Source organism: Carica papaya, chromosome 3 (genome assembly GCF_054855325.1).
Source record: "Carica papaya isolate Zhongbai chromosome 3, ASM5485532v1, whole genome shotgun sequence".
NCBI lineage: Eukaryota > Viridiplantae > Streptophyta > Magnoliopsida > Brassicales > Caricaceae > Carica > Carica papaya.
Genome location: NC_142311.1, coordinates 20,192,245 through 20,208,033, shown reverse-complemented (window position 1 = coordinate 20,208,033; position 15,789 = coordinate 20,192,245). Strand labels below are relative to the sequence as shown.

At 35.9% G+C, this 15,789-nt stretch overlaps 1 protein-coding gene across 1 annotated transcript; it reads left to right on the top strand.

The window, feature by feature from the left end:
* Positions 1 to 988: 988 nt before the first annotated feature.
* Positions 989 to 4,643, top strand: CPK24 (calcium-dependent protein kinase 24). The gene is made up of 8 exons (XM_022055772.2): positions 989 to 1,676; positions 2,187 to 2,310; positions 2,392 to 2,535; positions 2,626 to 2,778; positions 2,895 to 3,010; positions 3,107 to 3,274; positions 3,356 to 3,580; positions 4,250 to 4,643. Exons 1-8 carry the CDS (start codon positions 1,122 to 1,124, stop codon positions 4,520 to 4,522), a joined length of 1,758 nt encoding a protein of 585 aa, XP_021911464.1. The 5' UTR covers positions 989 to 1,121; the 3' UTR covers positions 4,523 to 4,643.
* The last annotated feature ends 11,146 nt before the right edge of the window (positions 4,644 to 15,789 follow it).

The following is a 15,789-nucleotide window of genomic DNA, read 5'->3' as shown; positions in this document are numbered from 1 at the left end:
GGCGGTCGGCTCCCCGGTGGTTGGGTTGTCTTATCTGGCGAGGGGCTTTGGCGGCTAGGGTTAGGGTTTGGGTGCGGATGGGGTTATTTATACCCATCCGCTTTTGATCTGGGTTGTCTATCACTTTTGATCTGGGCTGTCTATCACTTTTGATCTGGACCGTCCGATCGCGATTAAATAGGGAGTGAATCTGGGCCATTCATCGCGATTCAATCTGGACCATCTGTGTGCGATTCAATCTGGACCGTCCGTGCGCAATTCAATCTGGGCCGTCCGTGCGCGTTTTCAATCTGGATCGTCCGTGCGCGCGGGAACGGATCTCAACCGTTCTATCGCGCGCACGCGGATCGCCCACATGGCTCCCCCCCGCGTGGTCTCCCGTCTCAGCGCCTCTGCCACCTGGCGCGTTCTAGTTGGTCGGGGCTGTTGACGTGGCGTAACTTTTTTAAATTATGTTTTGACCTCCAGTTTTTTATTTTTCTTTCAAAAAAACTTCCAAAACTCAAATTTTTACCCATTTTTTTCAAAATTATTTTCAATTAAATCATCAACTAATTTTTTTCACCATTTTTATTATTGTTATTATTATTTTTTCATTAAATTAAATTAAAATAAAATAAACTAAATTAAATTTAATTAATAAATAATTATATATATATAAAAAATCAAAAAATTAAATGTTAGGTGTTACAAGTTATTAATAAGATGGCTTGATGTAGTATGGCTTACATTAAACTTTATATTATATATATATTATATACATTCTGTAAAATATTATACTAATAATTATCTGGTATGCTTATGAATTATACAGATATACTGAAAGAATATTGGGAAAGGTAGAGCAAAGGAGTTAGCAGCCGTTAAAGATAACGTCGTTCAAACAACCCAGAGAAAATGGCGGGACAAACGGAATAACTGGAACCAATAACTATTTTTCAAACTCTTTCTTCTCCCGTCTGTCTTCCTCTGTCAATCTCTTTGTCCCCTGTCTTAGGGTTTCCCTTTCTCTCTCCCTAAACCAGGAAAAAAAAAAAATCTTCCCATGGGATACAAGAAAAAATAACTAAAAAGAAAAACAAAAGAGAAAAAAAAACTGAATCTATTGAGAAACCCATCCCATGGGAAGCTGCGTGTCGTCACAAGTAAAATCTTTCAACATATGGAAGAAACCCCATGGCCGCAGCAGCAGCAGTTGCAGCAGCGGGAGGGCCGCCTCCTCCTGCCATTCGGAGAAACAAGGAAACGCCTGTACTGCAGTGGCGGCTGTGGGGTCAGCTCGGCGGTGCGTGAAGGTCCTCCGGGAATCCGTGGGGCACAACATTTGGGAGAAATACAAAATGGGGAAGGAGCTGGGACGAGGGGAGTTCGGGATCACGCACCAATGCGTTGAGCTGAAGACGGGGGAGATTTTCGCCTGTAAGAAGATTTCAAAGGGGAAGTTGAGGACGGAGGTGGATGTGGATGATGTGAGGAGGGAGGTAGACATCATGAGACATATCCCTAAACATCCTAACATCGTCTCCTTCAAGGAGGCTTTCGAGGACCAAGAGGCGGTTTACCTTGTGATGGAGTTGTGTGAGGGTGGCGAACTTTTCGATCGAATAGTTTCTCGTGGACATTACACCGAGCGGGCGGCTGCTAAGGTTGCCGCCACCATTCTACAGATCGTCAAGGTATATTATATATATATTTGATATATGTAGTACACCATGAGAAATGGATTAGAGTTTTAATCTATTGCTGCATGGATGTATTACTTTTCATACATTTTGTGATACATGGTGAGAAATTGTTGGGGAAATTAATTTCAAAGCCTCGTATAATCACAACAAAATAAAAGAAAGAACTAAAAAAACATAAGTCTAATGTGGTTCAGTAGTATATTTATATTTATGAATAATTTTGATAAAAAAACTTTTCCAAATGATTAAAAGATACATCAACAATAAAATTATAAACCCTTATATAAAGAAATTACAATAATTTTCTTCCCACAAAACATTTCATGACATATAAAAATATTTTTCATGACACATACAAAATATTTTTCATAATAAATATAAATTTTTAAAAAAATATATAAAATTCTTATAGAATATAGATGCTACATCCCCAGAATCAAGACATATCAACATAAATAAATAGAGTTTTAATGATATTGGTTTATAAATTAAATTTTGCAGGTGTGCCATGAGCATGGAGTTATACACAGGGATCTAAAACCGGAGAATTTCCTCTTCTCAGATAAAAGCGAAAGCGGGCAACTAAAGGCCATTGATTTTGGACTGTCGATCTTTTTCAAACCAGGTATATTGAATAATGATATAAGAAATTAAGTTAATGGGTAGAAGGAATTAATTAAAAAAAATAATAATGGGTATATAACAGGGCAGCGTTTCAGTGACATTGTTGGGAGTCCGTATTACATGGCTCCAGAGGTTCTGAGACGTAACTATGGGCCAGAGGTTGATATATGGAGTGCGGGTGTTATTCTTTACATCTTGCTTTGTGGAGTTCCTCCTTTCTGGGCTGGTAATCTTATTATCAAACAAAGAATTTTTAATTATTAGTTTGTGTTCAATTAGAAATCTTTTGTGTTAATTGGCATTAAATTTCATGCAGATACGGAAGAAGGAATTGCTCATGCAATAGTTCGAGGTAATATAGATTTCGAGAGAGATTCCTGGCCAAAGGTATCCAAAGAAGCAAAAGATCTAGTCAAAACCATGCTGGATCCAAATCCTTTTAGCCGCATAACAGTTGAGGAAGTTCTGGGTATATAAATATCCGTATATACATATACGTCTAACATACATCGCCTCTTCATTGATGTATATATATATATATATGTTAAACTAATCTTTTTCAATTGCCAATTTTCATGTGTGAAGAGCATCCATGGATCCAAAATGCGAATCAGGCTCGTAATGTAAATCTTGGCGAAAATGTGAGAGCAAGGATAAAGCAGTTCTCCTTGATGAACAAGTTCAAGAAGAAAGTACTGAGAGTAAGTATTATGTGTGTATATATATATATATATAGGCTGGATTGATGAGTTGGTGGAGTTGAAGATGGTGATGGTGAATTTGACGGTTTGATTCAGGTGGTAGCAGATAACTTGCCGAATGAGGAAATAGCAGGGATTGTACAGATGTTCCATATGATGGACACAGACAAAAATGGAGATTTGACATTCGAGGAGCTTAGAGATGGGTTGCAGAAGATAGGGCAAGCTGTTCCTGATCCTGACGTCAAGATGTTAATGGATGCGGTGAGTTGTTATGTATATATATACTGAAAGTAGTGTTAATGTATATATGTTAATTAGTAGAGGTGGTTGGTGTATATAAAGGCGGACACAGACGGGAATGGCACATTGAGTTGTGAGGAGTTTGTAACAATGTCGATTCATCTAACAAGAATAGGATGCGATGAGCACTTGTCTGTAGCCTTTGGATTCTTTGACAAGAACAAAAGCGGCTACATTGAGTTGGAAGAGTTGAAGGAAGCTTTGATTACTGATGACAACGACCATAATGCCATCAATGATATCTTCTTTGATGTTGACTTGGACAAGGTAATATATATATATACACACACACACACACACACACACAAAAGGTTTGTGTATATATACATATATTTACATTCACTACACGGGATTATAACCTTAGAAGCTTCAAACTCCTAAACGCCTTAGTTCAAAAGGTTTTCTTTCTTTCTTTTTTTTTTTCTTTGAAGCCACTTTCATAAAGGGGAAAATATACAATTTAATCTCTTAAATAGAGTCAATGTTATAAATTAAATTTAAATATTTTTTGCTTAAAAATTAATCTTTAAATTTTTAAAATTGTTTCAAAAGTATAACACTGTTAAAAGTTTGAATTGAAAAATCAAATGTGTTTCAGGACTTTTTGGAGGGAAAATTTGTTTCTTAATTACTTTGTAATCTATAATTTTTAATTAATATAAAATTATTTTTAACTAATGTTAAAATTTAACATATTAAATTAAGAATTTTTATGGTCATATTTCTTTTTTCTTCAAACAAGTATTAAGTAATAATTGATTTTTTTCCATCTAAATTTTTACAGTGTTAACATTTTTGAATTAATTTTAAAAGCTCATATGTTAATTTGTAATGAAATAATATGTAGAATTAAAATATAACTTTGACTATATTAAAAAATTAATTGAATATTTATTTTTTATAAAAAAAATATGATAAGTTAATAATTGAATACAGGATGGTCGAATAAGTTTCGACGAATTCAAAGCAATGATGAAGACAGGCATGGATTGGAAAATGGCATCGCGTCAATATTCGAGAGCTTTGTTAAATGCACTAAGCATCAAAATGTTTAAAGAGAATTCTATGGAAGTAGATGTCCCAAAATTCAGATCCATGGAATTCCCCATTACGAAGAACAAATCAAAGATGCTTGTAAACCCTAAGAACAAATTCAAATCCATGGAGCTTGGTGTCTCAAAGCGCAAATCCTCAGCACTCAGACCCTAATCATCATTACCATCTTCTTCTTCTTCTTCTTCTTCTTTAGCTCCTCATCCCAGTGCAACACTTGAAAATCTATTTGTTCAACATATACAAACTAATGCTATGACACTCTATTTCAGTGCTTCCCTAGAATTGCTTTACTTTTTCTCCTTTGTAAAACAAAATTAGGCCATGTGTATACATAGGTTAATTTTCAGGATTATTAACCAAAATAATTACCTTCTTCTTTGGAAATTGAATGTTCCCTCACCCATTTTTCATTTTAATTTTTAGAATTCATGTATAATTTCTACCTATATTTATTCATAAAAATGTGTACGGTAGAATGTTTCAGTGGAGTAGTAGAAGATAAATTAGAGAACCAACTAAAAAATCAAAATAATTATTAATTTTTTTTAAATTACTCAATTTTCTAATATTATTGTTAAAATATTATTATTTTTAAATACTTTTCTATAATATTTATACATAATATTTGTCATTCTAATAGAAGATCTTGAGTTTTACACTTTTTTTAAGGACTTATTCTCAATATTTTGATAATAATCATATTGATTAAACATAAATAACACTATCTAATATATATGTTAGAAAGTATTAAAAAATTGGAAGGCTTCTGAATGCATTAGATATATTTAGCATCTCTCTATCTAAGATTTGAGTGTTTTAATACCTAAGAATCCAAAAGTATGAAGAAGATACAAATTATTGAACTAAAACCAATTAGAATTCTCAAATTTAGAAAATGATGTTTGAGTCACATTTTACTACCATTCTAAGTGCTAACTCATAGATGGATATTAATATCTTTATTATTGCAAAAGAAAAGGATTTTGTGCGTTCCTAACAAAATACTTTTACATGGCAGTCTCTACGAACTGATCCATCTCTCTAATCCCTATGTCCAGTGGGTCTGGGCATATTAAATACAAAAAGAAATATGTGTGTGTGTGTGTAGGGGTAGTTTTCTTTTTTAGATTTGGTGTGTGTTTATGTAGAATTAAAAATCTTGAACCGAGTAAAAAAAAATTATGGAAGGAGAGGCTAGACTTGACAAGGTAGAAGAACTTCATAATTCTTTTATTTTTTTAATTAGATCTTTAGGTATCATTAGCTATTTATTATTCAAGAATATTAAAGAATTATTTTTGCAATATTTATCTATAATGAAGGAGATATGTGGATATTCTATTATAGAGATAATTCGGATATTTTTTAATTGTAGAATTCGAATTTGTGATTAACTTGGAAAAGTTTGTACTCTTAATTTCTTGATAGTTAATTTGATTCGAAATTTTAGTCCATAGTCTTTTTCTTGTAAGTTGAAGGCTTTTTTATGTAAACTATTATATTATTGAGTTTTGTTTTTTATTTATTTATTTTTTATCGTGTAACCAAATTTTTTTAATTTGATTTAATTAAATTTATATAATTATTATCATCCAAAGCACAACAAATAGTATCAGAGTTTGGCTATATATGATGTAAAATTAATTGTATTAAATTAAGATGGATAATTCGACAAGGAATGACTAAATTATATGAAATAACTTATTCTGTATGGAAATTAATGATGGAGAATTGTTTATACTAAAAAGATTTATTTAATCCTAACAAATTAGCAAAAATAAACACAGTGGAAAATATAATAATTAGTAGAAAAAATTGCATAAAGAAAATATAGAAAATATGAGGCAATGGGTTGTGTATAATATTTATTCCTATAATAGCAATGAAGTGGATACTCAGGTGTAGTGGAAAAAGTTAAAAAGTATGTATAGGAGGAAGAATGAAGTTAAAAAGCTGGTAAACTTGAAAATTGAAGATGGGTGATCTATAGTAGAACATTTAAGTGACTTTTATGATTTGGTAAATCAATAAAGCATCATGAAAATAGAACTTGATCATGAATTTTAGACTTTAGTTTTATTAAGTTCTTTACTGGACAATTAAAAAATATTGGTAGTGTCTCCTAACAACTATGCTCTTAGTAGAGTTATCACTTTACAAATAGTAAAAAAGCAACATACAAAAATATAGATCAAACACAAAGATGCTAGTATAGATTCTTCATAGGCTATTGTGTTAAAAGAATAAGGGGAGTGTAACGGCCCCGGAAATTTAGAATGAAATATGTGTATTAAAAATGTCAAATACGGAAGCGTAATAAAATTTTGATTAACATCCCTTACACAAAAAACTAAAAACGTGCTCAAAATATAAAAGAACAAACTAACTAAAAGAGATACTTGAAAATAAGAACTATAAATATAACTACGGAGTCTTTAGGCGTCCCCTTCGCCGTCTTCCTACGGAACGGGCTCGGGAATAATGTCTTCCTGATCTGAAATGGTTAAATAAGGAGTGAGCTACATCAGCCCAGTAAAGACATCACACTATCTCACCGCCACGGAGGTAAAGATGGGTAGAAAACACAAAAAGACCAATTGAGCATAATTTATAATAAACTCGTTTATTAACATAAAAACCTTTACTGTCCACTTACCTTGGTGAGATCCATAAAACAACATATGAAAGCAATAACATTATTATCATCATGAAATCATATGAACTGTATAACAAAATACTTACCACACCTTTACATTTCAATCATTAAACAACACATTTTCCTCATTTACCAGCCTACTAGTATCCATGGGGATCCATAGGGGTCCCGCTACTGTGAACCCTTAACATTTATAACCTGATTCTAGATCCGTCCTCATACCCCGTCCGGTATGGACACCAAAACCATGAACCTTAATACCCAGTCCGGTATGAAGGTGAAACGGGCCGTCCCCATACCCCGTCCGGTATGGGCGCCAAAACACAGAAGGTCTCCATACCCCGTCCGGTATGAGAGACCACGTTCCCGGTAGAGTTTCCTACAGACCCGGTCTGTCCACCATCTCCCAGGATACCTAGTCGACTGTCCACATTATCCATTTATCAATTCACATAATATTTTTGCCCTTTTTCTTGGTTTCAATTATTCAAACACACACAATATGTAAACCAGTAATGGACACCAAACAATACAACACAGTATCGGGTTAAGCATAATACCAACCATAATAAAGAAACCATGATTCATGCATACGAGACCATAATATAATTACATCAAACATCATGCTGCATTTAATACTGGAAATTAAATCAAACAATAACAGCCCAACCCAATATCAGACTCGGGCTCCATTGGCAACCTTAATCAATTATACATCTATAAAGTCACACAGTATAGTTTAATTATTTATTAAACTTTAATACCGTGATAGGAAATAGGGTGAGGGGTCCTTACTTGTTTCGGGGTCTGAATACGGCTCTATAGTACGCCTACAGGCTGTCCCTAATTTTTCCTGAATTTTTTCCGGGAAATTGAAGTGCACTACTGGTACCTGCACGTGTCCCAAAAAATTTCAAATTAGACCTAGGGCCCCCTTTCGGCCAATATCGCAATTCCGGCACGGCAGCTCTGCCGTGCTCCGGCGATGGCGCCGCCGCTTGCAGCGGCAATTCGCCTCGGGTTGGCCGTTTTCGGTCGAATTCGGCTACGCTTGCATCGGTCCCTGCGATAGAACAACCCTAAGGCCCTCGGTGGGCCGAAAAATCATGAAAAACTGAAACTTACCAGCGACGGTGCTCTCGAGTGCAGCGGCTCCTCCGGCGTGAGTCGCGTTTTGATGTTTGGCTCCGATCAACCTGTAGAGAAAAGAACGGTGATCACAGTGGTATAAAATTTGCATCAAACGAAGGCCGAGAAGGGCCTCATCAGAGGCAAAAACCGAGGAGGGGCATGGCGGCGCCGCTGGGTTTCAGCTGGGTTTTCCGGCCGTTTAGCTGGTGGTTTGGCTCCGGTTTGGCCATAGGCGGACTCAGTGTCGAAAAACGAGCAAGGGGGAGAAAATTTACCTTGATCGGCGATCGAAAACTTCCCCGGTGCGGCGACGGGTGGCGGCGGCCGGCTTCTCCGGCGTCTGGTTCTTCTTCTCTGGTGAGCACTGGCGGCTAGGGTTTCTTTAGTCAGGTGTGGATGGGGTTATTTATACCATTTGCCTTTTAATCTCAACCGTCCATCAAGATTAAATTTGGGCCGTTCGATCGCGATTTAATTGGGATTAAATCTGGGCCGTTCATCGCGATGCAATCTGGGCCGTCCGTGCCTGATTGAATCTGGGCCATCCGTGCGAGTGAATCTGGGCCGTCCGTGCGCACATTTGATCTGGGCTGTCCGTGTGCGCGGGAACGGATCTGGGTCGTTCGATCGAGCGCACGCGGATCGCCCACGTGGCCCGTTCCTTGGTCAGCGTTGCCTTGCCACGCAGCGCGTCCTGGTTGGCCGGGGCTGCTGACCGGGCCACTGACGTGGCTGCTGACGTGGTGCTGACATGGCACAACTTTTCTAAATTGTGCTTTGACCCCTGGTTTCCGATTTTCTTTTTAAAAACACCCCCAGAATCCAAATTTCCATCACTTTTTCCCAAAATCAATTTCAATTAAATCCAAATAATATTTTTACCCAATTTTATCATTATTATTATTTTTATTTTTATTAAATTAAATTAAATAAAAAATCAAATAAATAAATAAAAATAAAAATAAATAAATAAAATTTTTATTTTTATTTGGGTGTTACAAGGAGAAACAAAAATAGATTTCCTAAAGCACATGGTAAATCTAGATGAAAGCCTCAAATAAAAGAGAAGTTCAAATGTAATTACTATCATAAGGAATGTTATATTAAAAGAAACTACAAATTATTTAAGAAAGAATAGAAAGATGAAAGGATTGAAAAGATGGTAGATAATAAGACAGTTGGCATTATATTTGAAGAATGTGAATAACTGATAGGATATACCTCTGAGGAGGATCAATGTGATTCTTTCACAAATCATTATCTTGAGTATATCACTTACTTATAGGCATGCTACACCAAGGAGTAATATTTTTTTCTTAAAACAACTAAAAAAAATCAACAAATTGAAGATGTGGAATACTATTAACACAGATATAATGGTCATTGGTATAATTCATATACAGACTGATGTGGGGGTCACACAGTAAAACTAAAAGACATATATCATGTATTGGGTCTACACATGAATTTGTTATCTACTTATTCACTAAATATAAATTATTATCACAACTGCATTTGTTAGAGTTCAAAGTTGATTAAGGGTGTTATGATGATGAGTAAAGGTTAAGCTTCTAACAAGATAATGAAGACTTTAATGAAATTGCACCTGATACCTAAAAAAACAATAACTCAATTTGGTGATAAAGAGTTACAAATTTTCACAAAGAGGTCCACCATTCCATTTACTAATTGTATGACTTTGAAGTCTTGTAATACTTGTTTCCTAAACAACTATTATCTAGTTTCTTCTAGTAGTAGTTTTAAAAAATATATATATGTTTCATTTAGTTTACTTTGATATATGTTGTCCCATTGAAACTAAAAGTATAAGTGGTAATCGATTTTTTGTGAACTTTATTAATTATGCTTTAAAAAGATGATGAAAGTTTTTGTTTTGAAAAGAAAAGACTTGGTTTTAGAATATTTCAAGAAGTTTCGTATTATGATAAAACAAGAAAAAAATGTTTTTTTTTTCAAGTGTATTTGATTGATAAGAGAGGTAAATACACATTGAATGAGGTTGAAACCTACAATTTAAAATATGGCATTAGACATGAGAAGATAATTTCTGATAGACTAGAATATAGTGGTGTGGTTGAAAGGATGAACAAGACTATCACTGATAATGTCAGATGTATGCTCAAGATGACTAATCTACCTGAGCCATTTTAGTATAAAGTTGTACTTACTACATTTACCTATTAAATCAATCTCCATTATCTCCTTTGGATTATGACACCTTAAGAGAGTTTTAATAAGGAAAAAAGTCTCAAACTTTTAGTTGAAGGTGTTTGATTGTAAAACCTTCATTTACCTATTAAATCAATCTCCATTAGCTCCCTTGGATTATGACACCTTAAAAGAGTCTAGATAGGAAAAAAAGTCTCATACTTTTAGTTGAAGGTGTTTGATTGTAAAACCTTCATATATGTATCGAATGACCACATATATAAGCTTGATGACAATGTCACTTCTTCATATAAGTTATAGGATCAAGTAAAAAAAAAGATTACTCAATCTAAAGATACATTGTTTTAAGAGCATAAAACCTATATAAACAAGAGATAAGTAAGAAGACAAATATTAGCTTTAAAGTTGGTTCTTCGCCAACAACTAAGCATGCTACAGGCTAAGAATTGCATGAAGAATATGAGGTTAAATCTTACAAATAGTAGATGTGACATCCTAAATGCTAATTAAGGCATAAGGATGTCAGATAGAGAAATAGATTACAAGTGCATGATAAAAATTATATGCAGCAGAGTAAATTAATACAAATTCCTTACGAAATATATAAGTTCCAAATACACATATAACTGAAGGCAAAAGTGGCAACAAAATATAAAATATCAAAATACAAAAAGGACCACTTCTATCATTATGCTATTAGACTCATTAAAGTGTTGGAACAATCATGTACTCAAGATTTGCGGATCCACGAGATCCTCATAGACTTCAAAGGGTAGGTCAGTGGACGGTTCCTCACTATCTTTCTCATCTGGGGGAGCATGAAAAGAGTGAGTTCCATATGCTCAATATAGAAAATAGTATTTAAATAATATCGTAAGATTTAAAAGGTGAATAATTATATCATAAATACCTACCATTAGGTCATGTCAGAGTTCTATCCTACCTTACAAAAATAATTTATTTATTAAGAAAACATCATGTCATAGTTACCACAATTAAAATCAAACATCATACTTAACAATAGAAAAAATCAAATAAATTATGAAATGCTTAGATTTTTGTGTCATGCTTCGCGAAGTCGTTCCAACTTCTACCTCTAAGGGCAGATACGAATTTTCGACCACCCATGTGGAATGACTAGGTTAGATACAAATAACGATAATTTGCTCAAGCACATTTTCAGTTGACCAAACCATGATACGACTATGATCATGACCACACTGACCATAATGGTCCTATCAAATATTTTATAACCACGACAATACTTAATCAAAGGTGACCCCTAATAAATATTCATGTCACTATTCTCATTAGAGGATACGTCGTCATCCACAGAGAGCGGTCCTCTCACGTCTTTTCAGACCAAATGGAGGAGGGAGAAATAGATACCCGTCGGAGATAAAAAGCCTAAAGAGACAATTGAAACAATATGCATGTCAATACAGATACACACATATTTTGGATCAGTCAGGATTCATTTCACTTTTCTTTTCTATTCTTTTTTTAATTTTCTAGATAACCTTATCGGTTTCATGTTTATTTATTTACATGCAAATCATCAAGTGCCTATAAATAACATATGCCTATAAATCACATAGCATACTTGAAATCAAGAACAATTCACTTTATTAGTACTACTAAACATAGAACATGCAAATCACACAAAATTACATATTCATTATTTTAATTTTTTAGAAATACTCCTTAAGATGTTTAAAGAAATACTAAATTTCTTACCGAAACTTTGAAGTTTTTCCTACACTGTTCTTCGTCTCCTCCTCTCCTCCTTCTCTCTCTAAATCAATCTCTCTCTCTAAGCTCTTGAAAGGTGGAAAAATGAAAGCGATGATAAAATGGGAGAAAGGGCCCTTATTTATAGAAAATGGGGCCCGTCAGATTTGCGCTAAATGGCGAGATCTAGATAAGAGAGAGAGTGTTGAAATGGAAAGATGCTTGATTTAATGTGAAACAAAAAATAAAAAAGAAATTTCCTCCACTGACAGCGGTACAAACCAAGCAGCAACATGCCGCCTAAGGAGGGTAGTGGCACACTGCCCGAGGCAGAAGTGTAACCCAGCCAGTCGGCATGCACAGGACCTAGCCTAAATGCGTGGAGTTCTTCGACACACTAAGGCATCACGAGCAAGCCCCAAGCGTGCTGGCCTATACACGCAGGCCTACTGCGCGACAGGGCGCGCACAGTGCGCAGCATCGGGCCCTTGTTTGTGCACGATGTGACGGGCATATGGGCATGCCTGCGTGCGACAAGACGCGCGCGCAGGTCTGGTTTAGTGCCTCGCTCGAATGAGACATGCGCACTATGCAAGTCCTGTGCCTATTGTGTGCGAACGTACGCATACAACGCAAAGTGCCTGAGCGGGCAACCCTCTCCTGCGAGTGTTTTCCTACAGGATTTTCCCCTTTTTCCATTTTCTCCTGAAAAATTAATTTTTTTAAAAAATAATGATAATAATAATAATAATAATAAATAATTAAGTAAAATAAAAATAACAATAAATCAAATAAAATAATAACATATAAAAATTAAAATTAAATAAAATAACAAAGTCGGCATAAAATTGAAATTATAAATTACGATATAACGCTATGAAATAAATTTAAATGAGTACAGGTGACCTTAAGGCTCTAATAAATAGGAGTTTTTCAAATCCAATTTAGCGTGGTGGTGAGCAGAGTGTTACAAATGTAACACTCTAAATTAATTTTTTTTTTGTAACTTAGGGTTTAATTATAAATGTAAATTCTTAATTTTTCAATTTTTTAATTTTAATTTAGAGTAAAAATGAAGTAAAATTGACGGATGATTAAATTGAAAACAATTTTGGAGAAAATAGGTGAAAATTTGGGTTTTGAAGATATTTTTGAAAGAAAAATCAGAAAATAGGGGTCAAATGCAATTTAAAGAAGTTTTGCCACGTCAGACGCCCGGTCAGCAGGCCCGATGAATCAGGATGCGCTGCATGGAAGTGGACGCTGACGTGGTGCCACGCAGGCGATCCGCGTGCCCGTGATCGAATGACCCAGATCCGTTCCCGCGCGCACGGACGGCCCAGATGCGTTTCCTCTCCAAACGCGATCGGATGGCCCAGAGTGGATCACGATGGACGGTCCATATTGGATCGCGATGAACGGTCCAAAGTCACTCCCTATTTAATCGCGATCGGACAGTTCAGATCAAACGAGAGGGATGACCCAGATCAAAAGTGGATGGATATAAATAACCCCCATCCACACCAAACCCTAACCCTAACCGCCAAACCCCCTCACTGGAGAATAAGACCCGGCCACCGAAAGGACACCGCCGCCACCCGCCGCCGCACCAGAACTTTTTTCGACCGCCAAAAAAGGTAAAAATTACTCATTTTGCTCGAAATTCAATTTTAAGCACATCCATGGCAAAGTGGGCTCCGGGACTGATTTTAAGTTTGTTTAGGACATTTGTAGGTACTATTAGCATTTTTTAATTTTAAAAAAAAATTCAGAGAACTCAAGAATCATCCATAAGTACAGTCAAACATCTTAACTTTCGAGTATCAAATCGAGTAAAAATCCTTCACCCTATTTCTTATCATTGAATTGAAGTCTAAACAAATAATAATATGGTATTTTGTGTGAATTTAGAAAATGTGCATAATTACGGATTGCTAATGGAGTTAGAACCGAAAATTATCTACTATTATTTTATTAATTATTTTTACAGTTTAAATGCATGATAGTACTTTATTAGATGATTTTATGGCTTTGAATGCATGTATGGTTTATTCTATGTGTTTATTGCTGAATCGAGAAAAATGAAGATTAAACGGTAAAAATTGTGTGATGAAATGAATAGATAAAACGACAGCCTTACTGGATATCTTGGGAGATGGTGGACGGACCGGGGATATAGGGAACCCTACCATGAACGTTGTCTCATACTGGACGGGGTATGGAGACATGATAATTTGTCGCTCATACCGGACGGGGTATGGGGACGGTCCGCTTCACTCTCATACCGGATGGGGTATTGAGGTTTGGTAAATTAGCGCTCATACCGGATGAGGTATGGGGACGGTCTGTAATTGAGAATGTTAAATGAAAGAGTTCACGTGTAGAAGGGATATTCCTATGAACCCCCATAGATACCAGCAGGCTGGTAAAAAGAGTGATAGTTATTGTTTGATTTATTGATGATGGATATAGATTTATAATATGTGCTATGATTACTGATTATACATGGAGTCATGATTTGTATAATATTATTATCTGTATAGATTATTTCTATAAATCCCACGACGGTAAGTGAACGGTAAATGGTTTTATTTTTAATAAATGTATTGGTTTAAATTAAGTGCTCCATTAGTTTTTTGATTTTATACCAACATTTACTTCTGTGTCGATGATATAGTGTGATATCCTTACTGGGGTAGTGTAGCTCATCCTTTATTTAACCATTTAAGATCAAGAGGAATAGGTTCTAGAGCACGATTTGCAAGAGGATTGGGAGTAGATACTAGATTTCTTTATTTTTTATGTTTCTTTCAAAATGGTGAATTTTGTAACACCGTTTGGTACTTTCAGTTATTTGTGTAATGAATGTAAATCCTGAACTTTTATTACACTTTCGCACTTTAATTATCTTTTATTTCCTTTGGTTATTTCTGGGGTTGTTACAGTTAATATCAGAGCTGCGTTTCTCGAACCCATTCCTTACACAAAATTCCTAGGGAATACCAAAATGATGGATTATCACTCAACCATTTCTTGTGAAATGCAGGTACAGATAGATGAGGAGAGGAAGACCCCCACTAAACCGAGCAATCCGGGATGGCTCGCTTAGAGAAGATGTTGACCAGATATTTGAGATGTTGGAGAGACTCATTGCTGCCTAACAGGGCCGGGAGGAAAGGAGGGAGCTACCTGACCCTCCCCCGCTACCACAGGTTGGGCCACCCCTGCAATGAGAGGATCCCGAGCCACCCTGGTACGATCCTGCTTCTCTACAGTACCACCCGGCACCACCACAGTATGATTTGGTGCCCCAGTCACAGTATCACCCGGCACCACCACAGTATGATCTGGTGCCCCAGTCACAGTATCACCCGACACCACCATAGTACAATTCGATGCCCCCACCGTATCAGCAAGTACAACCGCAGGGCCACCTAGTCCATCCTCAGCATGGCCCAGTCCCTCTTCCACGGGACCCAGTTCCTCCCACGATGGACCCAGGCTACATAGAGAGGTATAAAAGATTAAACCCATCTACTTTTACAGGGGATCCTATTTTGAAGATGTCGAATACTGGTTAGTAGAGATAGAGAAGGCCTTCAAGACCCTCGGAGTGACTCTCGAACAGAAAGTCACCCTTGCTACCTACATGCTAGTGGGAGAAGCAGACTGCTGGTGGAACTCAAACAGACCACCCTGCCTATTCCAGTTA